The sequence below is a fragment of the Cydia strobilella genome, chromosome 11, assembly GCF_947568885.1.
Source record: "Cydia strobilella chromosome 11, ilCydStro3.1, whole genome shotgun sequence".
Lineage (NCBI taxonomy): Eukaryota > Metazoa > Arthropoda > Insecta > Lepidoptera > Tortricidae > Cydia > Cydia strobilella.
Window position 1 is genome coordinate 9,343,246 of NC_086051.1, and position 20,831 is coordinate 9,364,076.

At 35.5% G+C, this 20,831-nt stretch overlaps 1 protein-coding gene across 1 annotated transcript in view; it reads right to left on the reverse strand.

The window, feature by feature from the left end:
* Positions 1-20,831, reverse strand: part of LOC134745205 (BAI1-associated protein 3) — an 85,950-nt gene that overhangs the window by 46,329 nt on the left and 18,790 nt on the right. Inside the window, exons 5-6 of the mRNA XM_063679202.1 lie at positions 11,441-11,666; positions 7,674-7,852 (exon numbers count right to left, since the gene is read on the reverse strand). Coding sequence (XP_063535272.1) covers positions 7,674-7,852; positions 11,441-11,666 — 405 coding nt within the window. The remainder of the gene's footprint in view (positions 1-7,673; positions 7,853-11,440; positions 11,667-20,831) is intronic.

The window sequence follows — 20,831 nt, forward strand, 5'->3', positions numbered from 1 at the left end:
AAATTTAGCTTTATTTAATGATTTTAAGTCATAAACCTCAAAATTCCATAAGAAACGTTTGTTTTTTTTATAATGATGTTAAATATAATTCTGAACGCACAAGTTGAGTCGATGCAATTTCAAAACGCATCGTTGACATTTCATACGTCAGAAATGTCAACATTGTCAACAATTTTTTTACAAAAAATCTTTTCTCACCGACTCGCGTAAAAATACACAACTTCCAGAGTTTTCTGTTATAATATCGTAAAGAAATGAGTGATTCCAGTGATAAAGATGATCTAACGCCTGTGGATGTTGCATTTTCCTCGCTATAGTGAGGTGAAATAAATTTTACAGTACATATGGTGCTACTTTTTCGCACTAGTGCGGGAATGAGCACTTTTCGTGCATATGTCGAAAGTTTAAAGGGCCATATGTACTGTAAAACGTTGTACGATACACGTGCGAAAAGGTAATTCGCAACTCGTGTCGATTTAAAACACTCCCTGCGGTCGTGTTTTAATTTATCGCCACTCGTTTCGAATTTCCTCTTTTCCGCACTTGTATCGTAAATAACTATATTTAATAGGAAATTAAAGACGAAGATTCCAAAAAAAGTAAAATAAAAATTATCGTCCGCTTGCATAATAAAAGTTTTTGGCAAAAATTAAATTTTTGGTACAATCGTTTATCGCTGACTGTACTTTTCTTTCCACAAGTAACTAATACTCATCGAGACAATTCTAAAAACTCCAAACACAATTAGGTTGAGTTGTTTTATCACAGAGTTTCTATGGCCACCTCCTGTCTCCATCACCAGATCAGCTCGATGGTACCATAATATTGCATTGTCACCCGACTTACATATGTACGAAAATTTTCAGCTTCACTGGAAGTCGAGAAGTGGGTCAAATTTAACTTGAAATATTTGACCCGTACCCGTTCATACATACATAACTAGGTACACAAGTTTTAAAAAAAACTAACCTAAACTTAAGCAATTATATACTAACCTTAAACGTCGCCTACGCCTAAAGCCCCCACCTGCATCAAAAATCTAAGGGCTCCACTTCTTAAATACATAAATACATCTTAGGAACACAAAAACTAATTCTGCCAAAGGAAATCTTTTGTTGAGAGAACGCCGTATTTGACCTTTTTGTGGCGAGCACACTCAACTATATCGTCGATTTCGCGTATTTGTTACGATCTAAAGGTTACGTTGCACTAATGAGTACCTACCTACTCCCATGAACTCTACTTTCTCGAGCTTGCTCCGTCTAAATCTTATAAAACATAGTCCACTGCCGCGTCTGTCGACATGTATGTATGTATGTTCGCGATAAACTCAAAAACTAATAAACGGTTTTTCATACGGTTTTCACCTATCAATAGAGTGGTTCTTGAGGAAGGTTTAGGTGATTTTGTGTAACCCATGCGAAGCCGGGACGGGTCGCTGGTAGGAATATGTAACGTCCCACGGGTAAAAGTACCTTATGGTGGTTGGCGCTTACGACGCGTAGCAGCGTATTTGTTTAGGAGCGTCGTGAATAACAGCGTTAACGCCAGCCGCCATAAGGTACCTTTCTCGTGGAACGTCACACATATGGCACTGGATTGTGAGTCTCAAAGTTTACCGCCCATTTAGCCTCAGATGAAGTTGTTTATTTTACGACCTCCGAGTGCGTATAGTTGTTATCAATGTAGGTACCTAAGTGTCAATTTAGACGCCGAGACGAAGTCACAATCGAGACGGAGTCATTTGTGAATATATAGCCCGATACGAGGGAGTACTTTCGAAACTCGCCGATATCGGCCCAATAAAACTTGCGATAGTTTTTGTACCAATATGTTTGATGTTATCCAACACAAGATTAAGAACGCACTACTTATTGGGGAAATATTTTCAGGGATTACAGTTTTACAAACTGGGGTAAGCTGGATTATTTGATTACTGTTTTATTTTCGTGTCCCAACTAGTCCCTACTAATATTATAAATGCGAAAGTAACCTTGTTTGTCTGACTGTCTGTTACCTCTTCACATTAAAAGCGTCAAACCGATTTAAGTAGATGATATTTGGTATGGAGATGGAGACTGTTTGAGTCCCGGGGAGGGACATATGATAGTTATACTTATCACAAAAATTATCTCCACACGCAGACGAAGTCGCGGGCAGAAGCTAAAATACAACTGGACTGTTGTCTGTTCCCAAAAATTAAGGACGCACTGGATCCAAATTTCTATTAAACAACGGAAGTAGTTTTAGCATGTAAATAGGTACTCGTATTAGATTGGAGACGGTGGCGGGCCAAAGGTGGCTAGACCTGACAAAGGACAGGGCAACCTGGATTTCTTTAGAGGAGGCTTCTACCTGAAGGGGTCCACAAAGATTATCTAATATTAATATTAATAATGAAACTATTGTATGCTGTTGACACATTTAAATTATATAATTATTCAAATTTACTTTCTATCTATGATTTTAATTGTACGTCTTATTAATTATATTGTTTCTAAATTACGTCCTTAATTTTTGCAAACATCATGATCTCATCGATCTGTTCTGTGATAGTTTTAGTTCGATACGTAAACTTTTCCCACTGTTAGCACTTATGTTTCTCCATCCTGTTCTTTTTTCTCTCTTTTGTTCTTCTCGTTCAGTAAAAACCAATTCTCCCTGTCTAGGAAGATAAGTAAAGTATATAAATTTATAAGTAAAGTAAGCACAGACCTGAAATTTAAAGTAATTATTAGAGTAGTAATTTAGTACGTCATGTACTTTACGCAGTTTCTATCTGTGAAAACTTGTAATTGGCTCACTGTTTCTATGTTATTACCCAACTTGTTACTCGAGCTGTAAGTTTTCCTAACAAATAAAATAAAATTACTGTAATTGATGACTACTATGCATGTAAGGTTAATTTATATGAAAATGAAAAATGAAAAATTGTTTATTTGGTTATATTTCACAATTCACAATTTAGTTATGCTTGGAATCTCCTTGTAAGTATTGTAAATACTTGTGACAGAAGACCCCGCTACTAACTATTAAGGTTTTATAAATAGTAACCGAACGTATATTTTTTCCTAATGACAAACCATGGGTGTGTGAACACAACGCACTTGTGTGAATCGCGGCAAACGGGACGCAAACTAATGCGCCTAATCAAAATGGTAAGCATTTGCTTATGCTATATCCTTATTGGCGAATCTATGATTGTGTTTGAACTTCGTAAATTACAATTACAACCTATATTACAACAATTCACAAAATTACTAAATACATAATTGCCTAATTTTTGAGGAGAAGCGGTTAAAAAAGTTTATTTTTGAGAACATAGGTCTATAGTCTATAAATCTTATAGTCTCTGTATGAAAATGTTGATTTTCCTCCCTTGTGGAAAATATTTTGATAAAATTATATATTTATTAACTAACTATATTTATGCCCCTATTTGTTTTTTTTTTCGAACCCCGTTACAAAAGGCGACAAAGTTACTGGATTATTATTCTATTGCTTGATGTCTGATGACATTGATGAGTTACCAATAAAAAAAGGTAACTTTATTAACACCGTATCAAACATAGTACTATTACTCAAAAAAAAAGTGAATTCTTGTGTCCTCCTATGAATATTTCCGAAAATTCATTGGTTCGTGCCAAAATCGAATTTAGGATGAAAAATGCGAGCCAATGTCGCTCGCTACTGAAAAAGGGCAGGCCCAGCCGAGCGATGGTTTCCTTCGCTTGAAAAATATGTAAATTGATATCATGGTTTCTGAGCATCATTCATTTGACAATATTGAGCACATCCATTCAGAATTACATTGCTTGTAATGTTAAATGCATGAGTCTCTTTTCTTTCAGGGAATAATACAAAAATTGGAACCAATTGTATTTCTCAGGATTTCAGTCAGTCCAAAAATCTGATAAATATGAACTGACCAAGGTAAAAAACCCTCATCGGTGTAAGCTACAAACGAATTGAAAAGGGCAATTTATAAAATTAAAGCATTGTTTCAATATTAATATTAAAACCTCGAAGGAATTCTTATGTTAATTGTACGTTTTAAAATAAAATGAAAAACATAACATGGGTACACACGAAATCGTTAACGAAATAGTTGTTTTTCAGTTGACAGGTCCTGAGTAAAATGTGACATTGAACTCGCTTGGGTTTTTTCATATCACACACGGGGGGTCCAGACAAGTGCTTTACAAAGTACCTACCTTCATAAAAATATTTCTTAATAAGCAATGAACGCTTTTATTAGGTCGACCTGTATGTAACTAACTATGTAATGGAATCTAAGGTAACTAATTTAACCATCTTCTCGGTTTCCCATGAAGCTGAAAATTTGCATACTTACAACTCTAATAAGTCGGGTGACAATGCAATATTATGGTACCATCGAGCTGATCTGATGATGAAGACAGGAACTCTGTGATAAAACAACGCAACCTAATTGTGTTTGGGGGTTTTAGAATTGTCTCGATGAGTATTAGTTGCCTGTGGAAAAAAAAGTACAGTCAGCGATAAAAGTTTGTGCCAAAAATGAAATTTTTGCCAAAAACTTATTTTAAGTTGATTTCTAAATACAAACAACTTACAAACTTAACGAGGTTATTTTTGGAATTTTATCTCATTTTACATTAGATATAGTGGTGAATATGGTAACATATTCACCACTATATTCTAGTCTATTTTATTTTTATAACAATTCATCATTATTATCGTTTATGGAATATATTATATTCTTCTTATTTAGGTTACCTTACTGTTTAAAACTTTAATATCAAAAACGAAATATCGCCTATACGTGAAAAGACTTTTAAAACCGATGCGACAAATGTGACGTTCACAATATTGAAACAAGCTTTTAAACTACTATAGCGTAAAAGCCTGCTCGATATTTTTTGCCATTTTTCCCGCTTCGATGAGTCAGATAATATCCGACGTCGACGATACAGTTAGCGCTACAAGTAGAACACCATTATATTACTTTTTCGTATTAACGCGATTATGAGGCAATGGTTTGTGTCAGCGAAATAAATACAGATCTTACAGCGATAGAGTACCTACTAACTTTGTCATTCATATGTGGGGTTGATCGACACAACCTGTAATAATATACATCGTGTCTTAAAACAGATGCGTTAGTCTTAATTAGATTAAATCTGATACATGTCTTTCAAATGCCTTTTTTTTTGCAGATTTTTTTGCAGCACAACCGAGATTGGAACCCACAATTTTTGACCCACGTATGAAGGGTTATAAATTATAAATATCAACATCCACACCTGCCAAACTCATTTGCCAATTACTTTCACTGAAGTGTAAATACGATAGGTATATTATATAGGCATATATAACCATATTTATTGTTCGAGGTTCGATGCATTGAGACTCAAATGGAAATGGGTAGGCCACATTGCTAGATTTAATATTAAAAGATGGACACTTAAAACAACAACATGGCCAGGGCCTATAATACAAGGAAAAAGAAAACCAGGCAAGCCACGAAGGCGTTGGGCAGAAGACATTCATAAGGTCGCAGGTGCGAGCTGGATGGAGTCAGCCAAAGACCGAGAAAAATGGCATGGGTTGGAGGAGGCTTTTACCCAAACGGGGTCCATATAAGAATATCATTCATGGCAAATAATATAAGAGAAAATGTTGTTAAAATTATGGAAAAAACAAAGCTTTAATAATAATAATAATTGTTCGAGGGTCGATTGAGGGCCCAGGTGCCAACATTTAACCTGTCTACGTTCGCCCTGCGCGCCAAAACCTCACGAACAGAAAGTTACTGGCACAGGTGTGTGTTACACCCTGTTTACACACGCGTTAAATCTTATATAGGGACTATAACAACATTACGTACTTGGACAACTCAAATACGGCGTAGCGTGCGGTACCTACAGATGCGGAAACGTGAATTATGCTTTTCCACCAAAATTGGTGTTTCGCATAATGGACTCCAAATACCGTTACGCCCATTTGAAGTCTAAACGCATGAAAGTTTTTAAACACCATATAGGGGAGAAAAAATAGTAATTAGCTTCGGTCCCGAACAAAGTCATCGATTCTTATAAAATATTCATGTTTCATTTTGTAACAAGTTATGAATACCTATAACATACTAACAATCTACAAGTTTATAGTGTAATTGGATGTAATGTTTACCTTCCGTAAATAGTTTAAATTATTACTTTGATATTCTGCTAAGATAATTCTGAATTTAAAGCCTTTTTGATATGCATTTACTGATTTTACTGCCTGCGCGAGCTACACGCTACATTCGTAACGAAAAGTGCCTACGAACAGTGAACCCGCTGGCAGTAAATATGTAAGACAATTGTTTTTGAACTCGTTTGAGTTTGAACGGCGTTCGGAGATGACCGTGGTTTGAGATGTCGCAAGCGTGTATTTTGTTAAAATTTTCGTCTGAGACTTTCGTCGTGAAATAGACTAAAAAGACTAAATAGAGATGGACCGAATATGGAGTTTGCCGAATACGAATATTCGACCGAATGTTCGGTTCAGATCTTACCGAACCGAATATTTGGCCGAATTATTCGGTTCAACTGTATCATTCTAAATAGAATCCTGAGCGTAGCGAGTGTTTCAACACACGAGAAGTAAAATACATTTGCACCCGTGTGTAACACAAAACTTTTCCCCTCACTATAGCGAGGAAAGTGCAACATCCACAGGCGTTAGATCATCTTCATCACTGGAATAACTAATTTTTTTACGATATTATAATAGAAAACACTAGAAATTCTGATTTTTACCTGAGTCGGTGAGAAGAACAGTAAAATTTTTGTTGACAATGTTGACATTTCTGTTCTGACGTATGAAATGTCAACGATGCGTTTTGAAATTGCATCGACTCAACTTGTGCGTTCAGAATTATATTTAACATCATTTTAAAAAATCTAACGTTTCTTATGGAATTTTAAGGTTTATGACTTAAAATTATTAAATAAAGCTAAATTTGGTATTTTTTATTACATTCTCAAACCATTTATTTAATGATAATTAATATCGAACGAACCATTATTATGAGCGTTTTACGTTTTGTTATCTGTCAAGCTACTTAAACACGCTCCATCCAAGGTCAAATTACTTTCCCCACTAGTGGATAAAATGCGTTTTTCCCCGCTTGTTTTAAAGGACAATAGACGGCTTTCCGAGCTAGTGAGGGGAAAATAATATTTTCCGAATATTCGGCACTTTAACAAAATAATTCGACCGAATACGAACATTTGCCCAAACCAAACTTGCAGAATACCGAATAATTACCGAATATTCGGCCCATCTCTAATAAAAAAAAAACCGGCCAAGTGCGAGTCGGACTCGCGTACGAAGGGTTCCGTACCATTACGCTCAAAAACGGCAAAAAAAATCACGTTTGTTGCCCCACTTAAATATTTATTTTATTCTGTTTTTAGTATTTGTTGTTATAGCGGCAATAGAAATACATCATCTGTAAAAATTTCAACTGTCTAGCTATCACGGTTCATGAGATACAGCCTGGTGACAGACAGACAGACGGACAGTGGAGTCTTAGTAATAGGGTACCGTTTTGCCCTTGGGGTACGGAAGTACGGAACCCTAAAAAGCTCTGATCATACATTAGTACGTATTGTAGAAATGTAACTATATTTTTTATAACAACTTGCCTAAGAAATCATCCTGGCTGCCCTGACGCGCGCTCTGGCAGACCTGCTTGAAGAAGCGGCCGAGCCCGCGGACACCGCGAACCTCGTTGAGCCGCGACACCGCGTCCAGCACCGAGCTCTCGTCGTCATGGTCCCAGATGTCCAGGTGGAGGACGTCCGATGAAATGTCGTCTATGTCACTACGAGCAGAGCGATAATGGTAGATAAAAACGTTAAAGGATTTGCCACACTGGATGCGTTCTGCGGTCAGCGGTCAGGTCAAACCCGCATTATGTATGAACCACATTAACAGCAACCTTTGAAGTTGAAGTTTGACCTGACCGCTGCCCGCAGAATGCAGCCAGTGTGGCAGATCCTTAAGTGGTTAAATTAGGGATAACGTAATTCATTTTTAATAGGAATACATTGAAATGTTGTGATTTTAGTTTAGCTTGTTACATAAGTTCAATGTCAGCCCAGCCCCTGAACGAGGCGTTTTTATTTGTATTAAACTGCTGTCCTAGCGGTAACAAGAACCAGCTATGTGTACATAGATGCTCATAATAAATGTAATATTGTCTAGAAACAGAAAAGAACGAAAATCAACCAGTCAAATTGTTCCTTAGCAGGAATCGGTAATGATGGTTCACAACGGTCTATGTTACTTAAAATGGTACATAACATAAGAAACATGTACCTAGTTTGGCACACTGAGATTTTTGTTATCCGCCACACATGTAACGCTAGCTAGGAGTCGTGGAGTCTGTCATTGACCCCTCGGTACGGTGTAAAGGGCATGTAAAATTAAAACGGGTTGTGAGTACAGTTTAGTGCTGATATATTAACACTAACACTGCTGCTGCTGTTTAGTGCTGAAACACTAGTTTAAGCACCTATGCTATAAGTGTAAAATAGGACACGAATCCCGGTCCAGTTCGAAATAGTCCAAATAGTCGAAATAATGACCCACGATCTTTCGAACGTCGTCGAGCAATTGAACTGGTAGATGATCGATTTTTTATTTAAATTTTCAGTACGTAATACCATTATTACAAGACTATTATAAGACTGCCATCAGTCTTTTTAATTCTAAGCGATATGTTGAAAACATCTTTTGGAATCGTTCTAAATACGCAGCATCGTGCAGTATTGTAATTTGTAGTGAATTTAAAGTTTTATTACTTTCTTTCCAAGGGAATATTATATTACGACAAGCCATGGATGTAAGATGTATACCTATCCATTAGAGACAACAATACGTTATGAGTACATAATAAGTTCTAGCTTTCAAGTAGCATGTACCTATTAAGGATCAAGCTAAAAGCCTGCCTAAGAAATCTGATAACATAATAGAATCAGGGCTTTCAACTAACTAATTGAACTGCAAAATATATGTTAGTTTTGTATGTACGAAAACGCATATTATTAGTATTCCTCAAACAACTTGGGTGCGCGCTGTGGTTTACGCCATACGTCAAAAATAAAAAATGACATGTTCATAATAGTAATCGTTTAGGAATTTACTATGTCTAAACTGTAATCAGGTATAAATAAAATAAATCTACTAATTACCGTCATTCAGTTATCACCCACGAAAGTGTAACTACTTATCTTATATAACCTGCAATCTTCTTATTAGTTGTTTACGCAATTTTCTGCGTGTTGTTTTGTTATTCTCGTTCAAGTGCATCTTTGTCATCTAAAACTGTAATCGATATTCAAGATCATATTAATATATGTATAATAAATAATATTTCAAATTGTTACAAGTTAACAGTAAGCTGTTTTAACGGAAATATTTTACTTATGTGAAGTTCACTTTGAGTTTTAGTTTATAGGCCATGCATTGCCCATTAATAATTTTTTTTCTATTAATTAGAGATACTTAAATTAAGTATACTGATTATGATCATACCTCCTTCTATCCTTTTTTGGCAATAATTTAGGTGCTACGCCAATGCGTGTTTTCGTAGCATGGTGCTATAAATGACGTAGTTTAAGATGTAAATTTTAGTTTTCATATTACTATATTGGTTAAAAAGTTTTTTTTATTATTTCAGATAACAGCCGTGTATATGAGTTTACACGTATAGATATCTTTAAGATTTGGTCAAAAAAGCAATGTCACCGGAGTGAGTGTCGTGTCAGCGAACACGATAGTTTGGTGTCTGCTGAGATTCATGACTCTAACAGTTGAAAATAGAGAAAATATTAATTTGGATCACTTACTCCAACGATAATTGTTATTGCAGTTAACAGAAATGAATAACTTACCGGTCAATTCGAACAACGTGAGAATTACTAGATATGAGAACAATACGAGATCTAATAGATACGTCATAGTTTAGTTCTCAACTAGTTATCTTTTGCAGTTCGATTCGAGAAACCAATTGTCATTTCACGCTACAATTATTGTGACGTTTTGTGATATCCATTAGATATCCATTGGATGTCAGTAATATCTTAAGCAAATCTTATAGAGATCGTTCAAGAGGATATTCGGAATCGCGGAAATGTCAAATTTGACATAAATATCTCGTTATCGTTTCTGTTTCATATCTAGTGGATATCTAGTTGATATCTAGATGATTGTGCCCGTAAGCCGAAGTATACCGAAAAGGTTTTGCATGAAGATCGCTACCATTTTGGTTTGACTTCTCTTCATGCCTCTATTAGGTTTTATAATTTTTTTATAGGTTTGACGAAATATACTAGCTGAGAGAAATAAAACACATTATAAATTTAAAAGTGGAAAAATTACTGCCTTGGGTGAGACTTGAACTCACGGCCTCTGGATCGATACTCCAGCGCTCTGCCAACTGAGCCACCAAGACCTCATCCATAGTCAGCAAATCTTCCCACTATATGGGTCTAGGGGACCCAAGCGACATCTACCGTAAGAGTGTTACACTTCTTAAACGGCCACCGGAGTTCCAAGTCATATTGGAAATTCACCAGTTACGATGTGCTACCCATTCTAAATTAATCTAAGCTTAATAGCATCGATCGCAGACGTTTCTGCTTGTTAAAAATTAATTTAGAATGGGTAGCACATCGTAACTGGTGAATTTCCAATATGACTTGGAACTCCGGTGGCCGTTTAAGAAGTGTAACACTCTTACGGTAGATGTCGCTAGGGTCCCCTAGACCCATATAGTGGGAAGATTTGCTGACTATAGATGAGGTCTTGGTGGCTCAGTTGGCAGAGCGCTGGAGTATCGATCCAGAGGCCGTGAGTTCAAGTCTCACCCAAGGCAGTAATTTTTCCACTTTTAAATTTATTCTAAGCTTAATAGCATCAATCGCAGACGTTTCTGCTTGTTAAAAATTAATTTAAAACACATTATATCTAAAATTAGAGAAGAAAAGGGATTAATAATGAATAAACTTAAACCGGGCGGAAATGGCACCTCTAATGATGGTAACAGTGCTAGAAGATTATTTGAAAGCCCTGAAATACCATCAAAACTATCAGGGGTTGATGAAATATTAACAGAATACTGTGCCACAGTTTTACAAACTTTGAGATCAGGCTACAAAATTAACTCTGACATGTTTGAAATATTTTCACTGAAAACCGCTGAAAAAAATATTGAAAAGTGCAATTGGTATTATATTTCAGCATCTGTGTACAAAACTGTAGTGCATGGTTCTGATATTATAAGCCATGCGCTGTTGTCAATAGGGGAAGGAATCAGAAGTAGCAGCTGAAGCTAGAAATAAGTTATACGATCACAAACGGTTCGGCGCAGTTGATCCTAAGTGATATAAAATTAAATCACACTAACAATTTAAAGCTCTCATTCCATTTAGGCGACAGCGTGTGCGGCCTCACGCTAGTGGCCCTGATGTATCTCGCGGGCAGCCGGCCCAGGCTGTCGCGCTGCTGGCGTCCGTCACGGCGCTTGAAGCTGAGCCGAAACCCGTGCTTGCGGCCCTCGTCCTCGGAGGCGCGCGGGGACGCCGGCAGGGACGCTGGCTGAATGCCCAGCATGCAGTACGGGTCGCTGAACCCTGGACATAATAGAGACCATATAATATCTACCATATCAACTCGCATAAACAATTCAGTCACCCGTAATAACATGTTGTCCCATAAAAGTTGATATTTTTATTGTGAATAGTCATCGTTTATATGAAACCTAGTTTTTTGCATATACCCACCTAAATACAAGCAATATCATATTGATGTGCAAAACCTATTTTGGTGGTAGAAAATACAGGATGAGTCGTGGGTCGTGGCTAATAAGTATTCGAAGTAAAACCGGCCAAGTGCGAGTTGGACTCGCGTTCCAAGGGTTCCGTACATTACACAATTTAAACAATGTGTTTTTTATGTGAAACGTGAGTAAAGAACCCGTAGGGGTCGGATCAAAAACTAAGCAATTAAGTCCGACTCACGCTTGACTACACATTTCTAATAGGTTTTCCTCTGATCATGGATAAGAACTATTTTGTGTATTTTTTTCAAATTTTTTGACCCAGTAGTTTCGGAGATAAAGGGGGGTGAATGGTCATTTTTTGTATATTTTCTTGAATAACTTCTAAACTGTTTATCCTAAAATTATAAAAAAATATATATATATGAGTTTCTCACAATGAGCTCTTTCATTTGATATGTAACACGATATATTTTAAAAAACTTATTTTTTAATTTTCTCATTTACCCCCCAAAAGTGGTCCCGTGGTGGTGGGTTGACTTTTGAAATGTGATCTATGCTAAGAGGGAGAGTATTGCCATTAAATTTTTCTATATAAATGTTTGCTATCAACCATAAAAAATGTATGTGGGCGAAGTTGTGGGCTAGTGCAATTGCCATCACATATATCGGAGCGGGCAAAGTGCTCAAAATTATGCACTTTAATGTCTTGATAATACCTAGAGACTGTTCAGATATTTGTGAACACCTTGGTCGCTAAGAGATCCACTAAGAAGACAGAAGAAGACGACTATACATTACATTTTATGTGCTTACCTACATAAAGCCACTGGCATGAGCTGTTGGTGTTTTAGTAAAAACATGAGTTTAAAGTGAAAAATCAAAGTCAACATGATGCAGCCTGTGGCATAGGCTACTTTACAAGTGTACAATTTGACAAAATTGTTAAATTGTAAACAAAAAAACGTACCACAATAATTCCAAATATGTATTCGTTACAAGTTTGCAGTGTACAAATATGTCACTTTTGTGAAAGCGTATCACAAAGAATAAAGGTATGCCACGACAGCTAAATAATTGTAGGATTGTTGATTTGTGAATATACAAGCGAAAAATTGTAATGTTACAACTACAAATATGTAACAATTTATTCAGCTTCTTTGATGTTGAAGGTAGTTTTACTTTATACGCAATACGCAAGAATTACATTTATTATAATTATATAGTGATCCAGCTACGAGCATTGATTACCTACGTACCTACATACCAACTGGCAAAATTTACATGTGATGCTGCAATAAAATCTTAAATAATTGAGTTTCCATTGTTGGCCATCGTACTTCACTTCCCAGTAATTAGTCCACTATTTGTTCACATAAACACCACGGAAACACCATGAGCATCACCAGTGACGTGATATTGTGATCCTGAGTCCAACCATCTTAAAACAGTCAGTAACTGTTGTTTAGGATCAAGAGCGTGACTTCTTCGTGTCGGATGTCTAAGGTTTCCACCAATAGTCTGTAGATATTCGACGGTAGATTTACTCACTCTGAACCTCTGATTAATGTATAATCCGTTATGGTCAAAGTTAAATTTATACGTGTCCTAGGGCGTCTTACAATTAATTCTTCTTCACTATCACTGCTACTTGAACTAAATATTTCGTGGTACGAAGGGTTGGAATCGCTAAATATGATAAAATATACTGCAATTATTAGTATTCGTATACTTAGCAAGAGGGTGGGACACACGTTTAGAGAATTGTTAACATGTAGGTACAATTCTACATATATGTATAATTATTACTACAATATAGTGTAGCACAAAACAATTGTCAGCTACAGATTTGTACATTTTCCGGAAAATATATGTATCATATGTAAACTTTTGTGATACAATAAATTGTAGACTTGTCAATACAATTTACATATATGTAAGAGTTTTCCACTACAAATTTGTTACTTGTATATTTTGTGTTACGCACACTTGCATTATTACAAACTTGTAACTTGACACTTGTAAAATTGTAATTGTAAGTTTTGTGGGATAGGCCACTGGTTCTGAAATCTTGTCGGAAATTGTATTAGATGCGCTGGAGAGAGGTAAATAAATATGAATATGCACCGGGAAACCGCTTATTTTATAAATTATAAAAGTGGTTTACAGGAGCTTCGCAGTAATTCAATACCTATTTAAATATTTACATTATTTACTAGTAGTTACATAGTTGCAATATTTTCAGTTGACATCATGTAGAACGTCACAACTAGTGTCATATCCTTATAAGAACTGTAGGGAGCGTGCCTGAATTGCAGAGGATAGCAAAAATACCCTTATTTATTGGAGATCCCGTTTTTGATTTTGACCCTCCAACGCACACAGGGAGCGTGTGCGTAGCCATAGAATTCTGAACAAGTTATCTTTAAAACAAAGCAAATAGCAGCTCTACAAGTGTGTGTCACCATCATAAAATATGTAGGAATACTTAGATAATATAGCTCTGCATATTTTATCATTGTTATAAGGTTTTAATATTTCTGTCATTAAATGTGTACTTATTGGTTTTGACTTTGACTGCTAAACTTTATATCTGCCCAAGTCTATAAGTATTTCTTTACATATATTTTCTTAAAACTAATAAGTTTTCTTCTAGTCGCAACAAAATAAGTATCAAGTAAAGCTCTGGTCTCGTTTGAATTCTCAAAGAACAAAAAGAACAGCTGACATCGACATCTACATAGTTATTTATAAATTATGTATAATACGTATGATGTGAGGCCCGCGAGGCTGCGGTGCGCGAGGAAAAGGCAGAATTTTACCTTGCAACACAGATTACTTAGGTACCCACTGGATGAAGAATGTACAGCACTTAACTAACCAATCGTGGAGCTTACGAGTATCTCGCTGCACTAACTTAACTTATAGGATTTATACACAGTCACATTCAGGACATGTGTATGTTTGGATTAAAAAAAAGTCGATAAAAGCGCGATTGTACCTATAGGCATGTTAAAAAATATTACGAAATATAATTATTAGTTCTAAAGATCGCCTCTTGTCATATTGCATAGACAAGCCTTTGTAAAATTTACCTACCTATGCTTCATATTGCGGAGTCTCTGTGTAGCAGTATATGCCCGTGCCCGGCACGTTACGTAAGCGACCCCTGGCTGGCCCGTAGAGTGGAAAACTTTGTAAAGATCACTCCACCCGTACATCCTACCGAACTTCAATGGAAATAGAGGAACGATTTTCTTTTCTTTCCTGCGACGAACGCAGATGGAATTGTAATTCTGTATCGAATGCTTCTTTTAAATAAAACTGGCCAAGAGCATGTCGGGCCATCCTCAGTGTAGGGTTCCGTAGTTACCATTCTGTCAAAATAGGCCAAACGGCGGCTATTAGTAAGGATCATGTACAATATGTACATTAGAAGCATAAGGGAGTAGAGTTAGACCATGATAAGTCTGGGAGGATTTCGATAGCACACGTAGTGCAAGTGTGTAATAAATTGGTATAAATAACACTTGCCTAATCGTTGCAGACTTACCTTGGTCTAACTCTAACTGCGCAGTTAACTTATTACTAAGTAGAGTAAGCTTTTTGCAATAACTCAAAAACGGCTGAACCAATCATTTTCGCTATAGTTTTCATTGAAAGTACTTATTATTAGCTTTTATTTGACGATTTTTTTTTTCATATTTTTTGGACCCGTGGTTCAAAAGTTAGAGGTGGGGGGGACATATTTTTTTTCTTTCGGAGTGATTTCCGAAAATATTCACTTAATCAAAAAATAATTGTTGGAGACCCTTATTCGTTTTGAAAGACACCCCACACCATTGGCTTAAAGCGAAAAAAAAAATTAAAAAACAAAAAAAAACATTTTGTATTGGGGAGGTACCCTCAACATTTTTTTGCAGTGGTATTTTTACCGTTCTGTCGCAATGCATGTGTATCCATGACAAATTGTCGCTTTCTAGTGCTAACGATCACGGAGCAAAGCCGCTGACGGACGGACAGACGGACATGGCGAAACTATAAGGGTTCCTAGTTGACTACGGAACCCTAAAAAGATGTAAATATATTCCAATTTAACTAAGTAGGTACGCTTAAACGAAACTTCAAAGTACTAAAAGTATAATATTACCAGCATTCTGTAAATAGAGCACAATATTCAAATAGAGTATATTATAATTTTGTTAATTATAATTGGTAAATGCTCAATAGTTGCTCAATTCGATATATCTAATTTCTTAAATAAAAAACATCTTTGAGGAGGTATTATTATTATTTACCAACTCTGCCTGATCATTATACAAATGATACCGATATGTACAATTTAAATTGGATATTAAATATTGCGACCTAGTTGTTATCTGGTCCTGTATTTCTCGTCTTCTTATTCTCAGGCGAGCATTTGACAAGGACAGACAGACTAGCATAAATAATTGGACGTAGTTCTGAAACGGGAACCAACCGACACTAAATCTCCATTCAAATGAATGTTTTAGCATTAAGGTTCGATTTACAAATCTTTTATTGTTTGTGGAGTTGGTTCCCGTTTGCAAAATTACGTCCAATTGTGACAAAGCACAAACAAATTTTCTTTGTCAATTCTTAAGGTGGACTGCTAAGCGATTCCGGCTAAGTCTCTTTAAAGCAAAAGTGAATAAGGTGTTATTGTTACTGCTATTTTTCGATAAGGTTTTTCTTGATGAATTTTTTTACCACTTTTTTGCCATTTGTACAAAATTTGCCAAGATCAGTTGAAGCTACTAAAAGTCAGCTACCCCCACACAGTAGGCATTTTCTATTTTTTTTATCGGGTAGGGTTTCAGGCAGCCGGTCACCGGACTATTATCATAGGCTTTGTCGTCGCATGCCATCAAGCGAGACTAGGGTACGAGAATATTATCAGTATCATCACTTTTAGTCATACTTGTTATGGCCATTTTTTGCCCGGATGCTGCACTTCATGATAAAAGCAAGCCGCTTTTCACAGTGCTAGTAGGGACCAAACTGAGTGATTTGACCCGCAGCAGCGCAAGTTTCACCCCTTAGGAACAGAGATGGCGCCACTTCTTTAAAAAATATTTCAAAAAATTCTACAAGCTAAACCAATGAACCGATTTAAATGTTTAATATCTCAAATGAAAGCTCATTATATAAATTACTTTTTAAAAAATACTCAAAAAATATATACTAATTACTTTCGACAAGAAACGGCATCTTAAGTTTTTTTTTTTTACTCGATTGATAGTTTTTACTTGGTTTCTCAAAAAAAATGTATGGAACATGAATAGCTTAATGCATGTATATATTACTAAATGAATAACAAGTATTATAAAAAAAACCCGTCACCGATACCTCTCATACTTCACGAAATATAAAAGTTTGAATGTGAGTGTAAATTTCTTCAAAATATATTTCAAAAAATTCTACAAGCTTAACTATTTGACCGATTTCAATGTTTAATATCTCAAATAAAAGCTATTTATATACATTACTTATAAAAAAATACTCATAAAACATATACTGAACCCTTTTGGCAAAAAACGGCATCTTAAGTTTTTTTTCTTACTCGATTAATAGTTTTTACTTGATTTCTTAAAAAAAATATTATGGAACATGAATAGTTTAATAAATATATATATAGTACTGAGTATATAGAAGTATTACAAAAAAACCCGACACCGATACCTTTCATTCTTCACGAAATATTTAAGTTCAATTATGCACGTTCTTACAAATAAATCCTTTAAAAGAAATCTTCAACCGCAGTAAGTGCACTGATTTTAATATGAAATGTGTCATATGAAAAGAAATCACCCAATTTATTTTAATAAATAAAAAAATTATCAATAAAAACTGAATAAAGTTTTTTCCTGGTGGTGAATTACAAAAAAAATATAACAAATCTAAAATTAGGAATTATTTTTATTTAAAGTGACTACATTTGTAAACAAAAAACTTAAATGTCCTCTTCGGGTTCATATTTATTTATTGCAACCATGGTTTTATAGGTATTACAAATTCTTGGTAGTTCCACATGGACCCCGTGGGGGCATACCAATATTACATGCATACTTAGGATCTAATCTTAAATCTATGTGTATAATATAAAAGTAGGTCAATTTAGTAGATTTTATACATATAAGCCGAAATGAATCAGATAATTGTCAGATAATTGTCAGTGTATTAAATACAAAAATAAACGGGCAAATAATTATTATTAGGTGATGTCAAATTATATGGTTCACCGGTAGATGTAAAACTGAAAAAGAAAAGTCGTTTTGAAGTACTCGTACCATTCCAATACTACAAAATCACTGATCATACATGAACTGGTTGCTGTAGATTACTGTTGAATTATTTTTGTGCCTAGTTGATAACCATTAAACCTATAATTTTGTGCCAGACCTATAATTAGTGGTCAGCATGCAAAATAACCCTGGATTGAAAATTACATTAACTTACTTTTGATTTGTACAGCCACATTTGCATGATTTACACTGGGCTGTGCATGGCCAGCTGACGCGACGACACTCACAATGCATAGTTTCGCAGCCAGATTTGCAGCCACAATGGTCCAAGAGGCTTAATTGAGACCAAATCGCAGTAACTGCCGACCATTCCGGAGTCCAACTCTCTTTTTCCTCAGTCCATCCCCAAAAAGATGTACATGGTATGGAAACTTCTGGTTTCAGAGCGTTTCCCCATATATGGCCCTCTTGGTAAGCTGCTCGAAGTGCATGTTTATAGAGAGCAGCTGATGTAGGTGGCAGGGTTGGCAGGTTCTAATTTCTCGGCCAAATCAGATTTGTTCCCTGAACGACGCCCTCCATTGACTGACAACGAAGGTGGACAAATTTGGTTTTTGTACTGGAAGAATTCGTTCAGATCAAGCTGCCTTTCTCTGGCCACTATAAAAAGACGGGAAAATAGGAGTATGTCAACTTTTAAGTTTTTGATTTTGTCAGTTGTCAGGTGTGTAACTACATATTTTAATTTTAGTATAAAGTTACCCTAGATTTGTGTTATTGTTTGGCCAAACGGAACACATACACGTAAATGAAGTTCACAAATATTTGTTTGCTTCAAAAAACAAGCTTGTGACAAGCCTGCCACCTACATCAGCTGCTCTCTATAAACATGCACTTCGAGCGGCTTACCAAGCGGGCCATATATGGGGAAACGCTATGAAACCAGAAGTTTCCATACCATGTCCATCTTCTTGGGGATGGACTGAGGAAAAAGAGAGTTGGACTCCGGAATGGTCGGCAGTTACAGCGATTTGGTCGCAATTAAGCCTCTTGGACCATTGTGGCTGCAAATCTGGCTGCGAAACTATGCGTTGTGAGTGTCGTCGCGTCAGCTTACCATGCACAGCCCAGTGTAAATCATGCAAAGGTGGCTGTACAAATCAAAAGTAAGTTAATGTAATTTTCAATCCAGAGTTATTTTGCATGCTGACCACTGATTACAGGTCTGGCACAAAATTATAGGTTTAATGGTAATCAACTAGGCATAAAAATAATTCAAAAGTAAATCTACAGGCACAAAAATTATCCAACAGTAATCTACAGCAACCAGTTCATGTATGATCGGTGATTTTGAAGTATTGAAATGGTACGAGTACTTCTCAAAACGACTTTTTTTTTCAGTTCTACATCTACCGGTGAACCCGAAGAGGACATTTAAGTTTTTTGTTTACAAAACTCACTTTAAATAAAAATAATTCCTAATTTTAGATTTGTTATATTTTTTTGTAATTCAGCACCAGGAAAAAACTTTATTCAGTTTTTATTTATTAATTTTTTTATTTATTAAAATAAATTGGGTGATTTCTTTTCATATGACACATTTCATATTAAAATCAGTGCACTTACTGCGGTTGAAGATTTCTTTTAAAGAATTTATTTGTAAGAACGTGCATAATTGAACTTAAATATTTCGCGAAGAATGAAAGGTATCGGTGTCGGGTTTTTTTGTAATACTTTTATATACTCAGTACTATATATATATTTATTAAACTATTCGTGTTTCATATATTTCTTTTATGAAATCAAGTAAAAACTATCAATCGAGTAAGAAAAAAAACTTAAGATGCCGTTTTTTGCCAAAAGTATTGAGTATATGTTTTTTGAATATCTTTTTATAAGTAGTATATATAATGAGCTTTTATTTGAGATATAAAACATTAAAATCGGTCGAATAGTTTAGCTTGTAGAATTATTTGGAATATATCTTGAAGAAATTTACACTCACATTCAAACTTTCATATTTCGAGAAGTATGAGAGATGTCGGTGTCGGGTTTTTTTTATAATACTTGTTATTTATTCAGTAATATATACATGCATTAAACTATTCATATTCCATACAATTTTTTTGAGAAATCAAGTAAAAACTATCAATCGAGTAAAAAAACAAACTTAAAATTCCCGTTTTTATCAAAAGTATTGAGTATATATTTTTTGAGTATTTTTTTAAAAGTAGTATATATAATGCGCTTTCATTTGAGATATTAAACATTTAAATCGGTTCATTGGTTTAGCTTGTAGAATTTTTTGAAATATTTTTTAAAGAAGTAGCGCCATCTCTGTTCCTAAGGGGTGAAACTGCCGCTGCTGCGGGTCAAATCGCTCAGTTTGGTCCCTACTATCACTGTGCAGAGCGGCTTGCTTTTATCATGAAGTGCAGCATTTTGTTCATAACAAGTATGACTATTTAAAGTATTTAGAATATTCTCCAAGGCTGTATGTAACTAATAAAAAAACCGCACAATTGGTAAGATTCTCGAGGCGACATATGTACGGGTTTGCCTTAGGGCGTGAGTATTATATTCTTTGCTTAGGGCCTTGCCTGTTGGGAATATAGGAATAGCAATCTTGATCTATCATAGTTAGGGATGCACATGCTGTCCGGTGAAAGCCGTCCGTGCTGTCTATCTATTTGCATCTAAATGAACAGCGCGGCAGCCTCGTTCTTGCCTTCACTTTTCCTTTCTAATACACG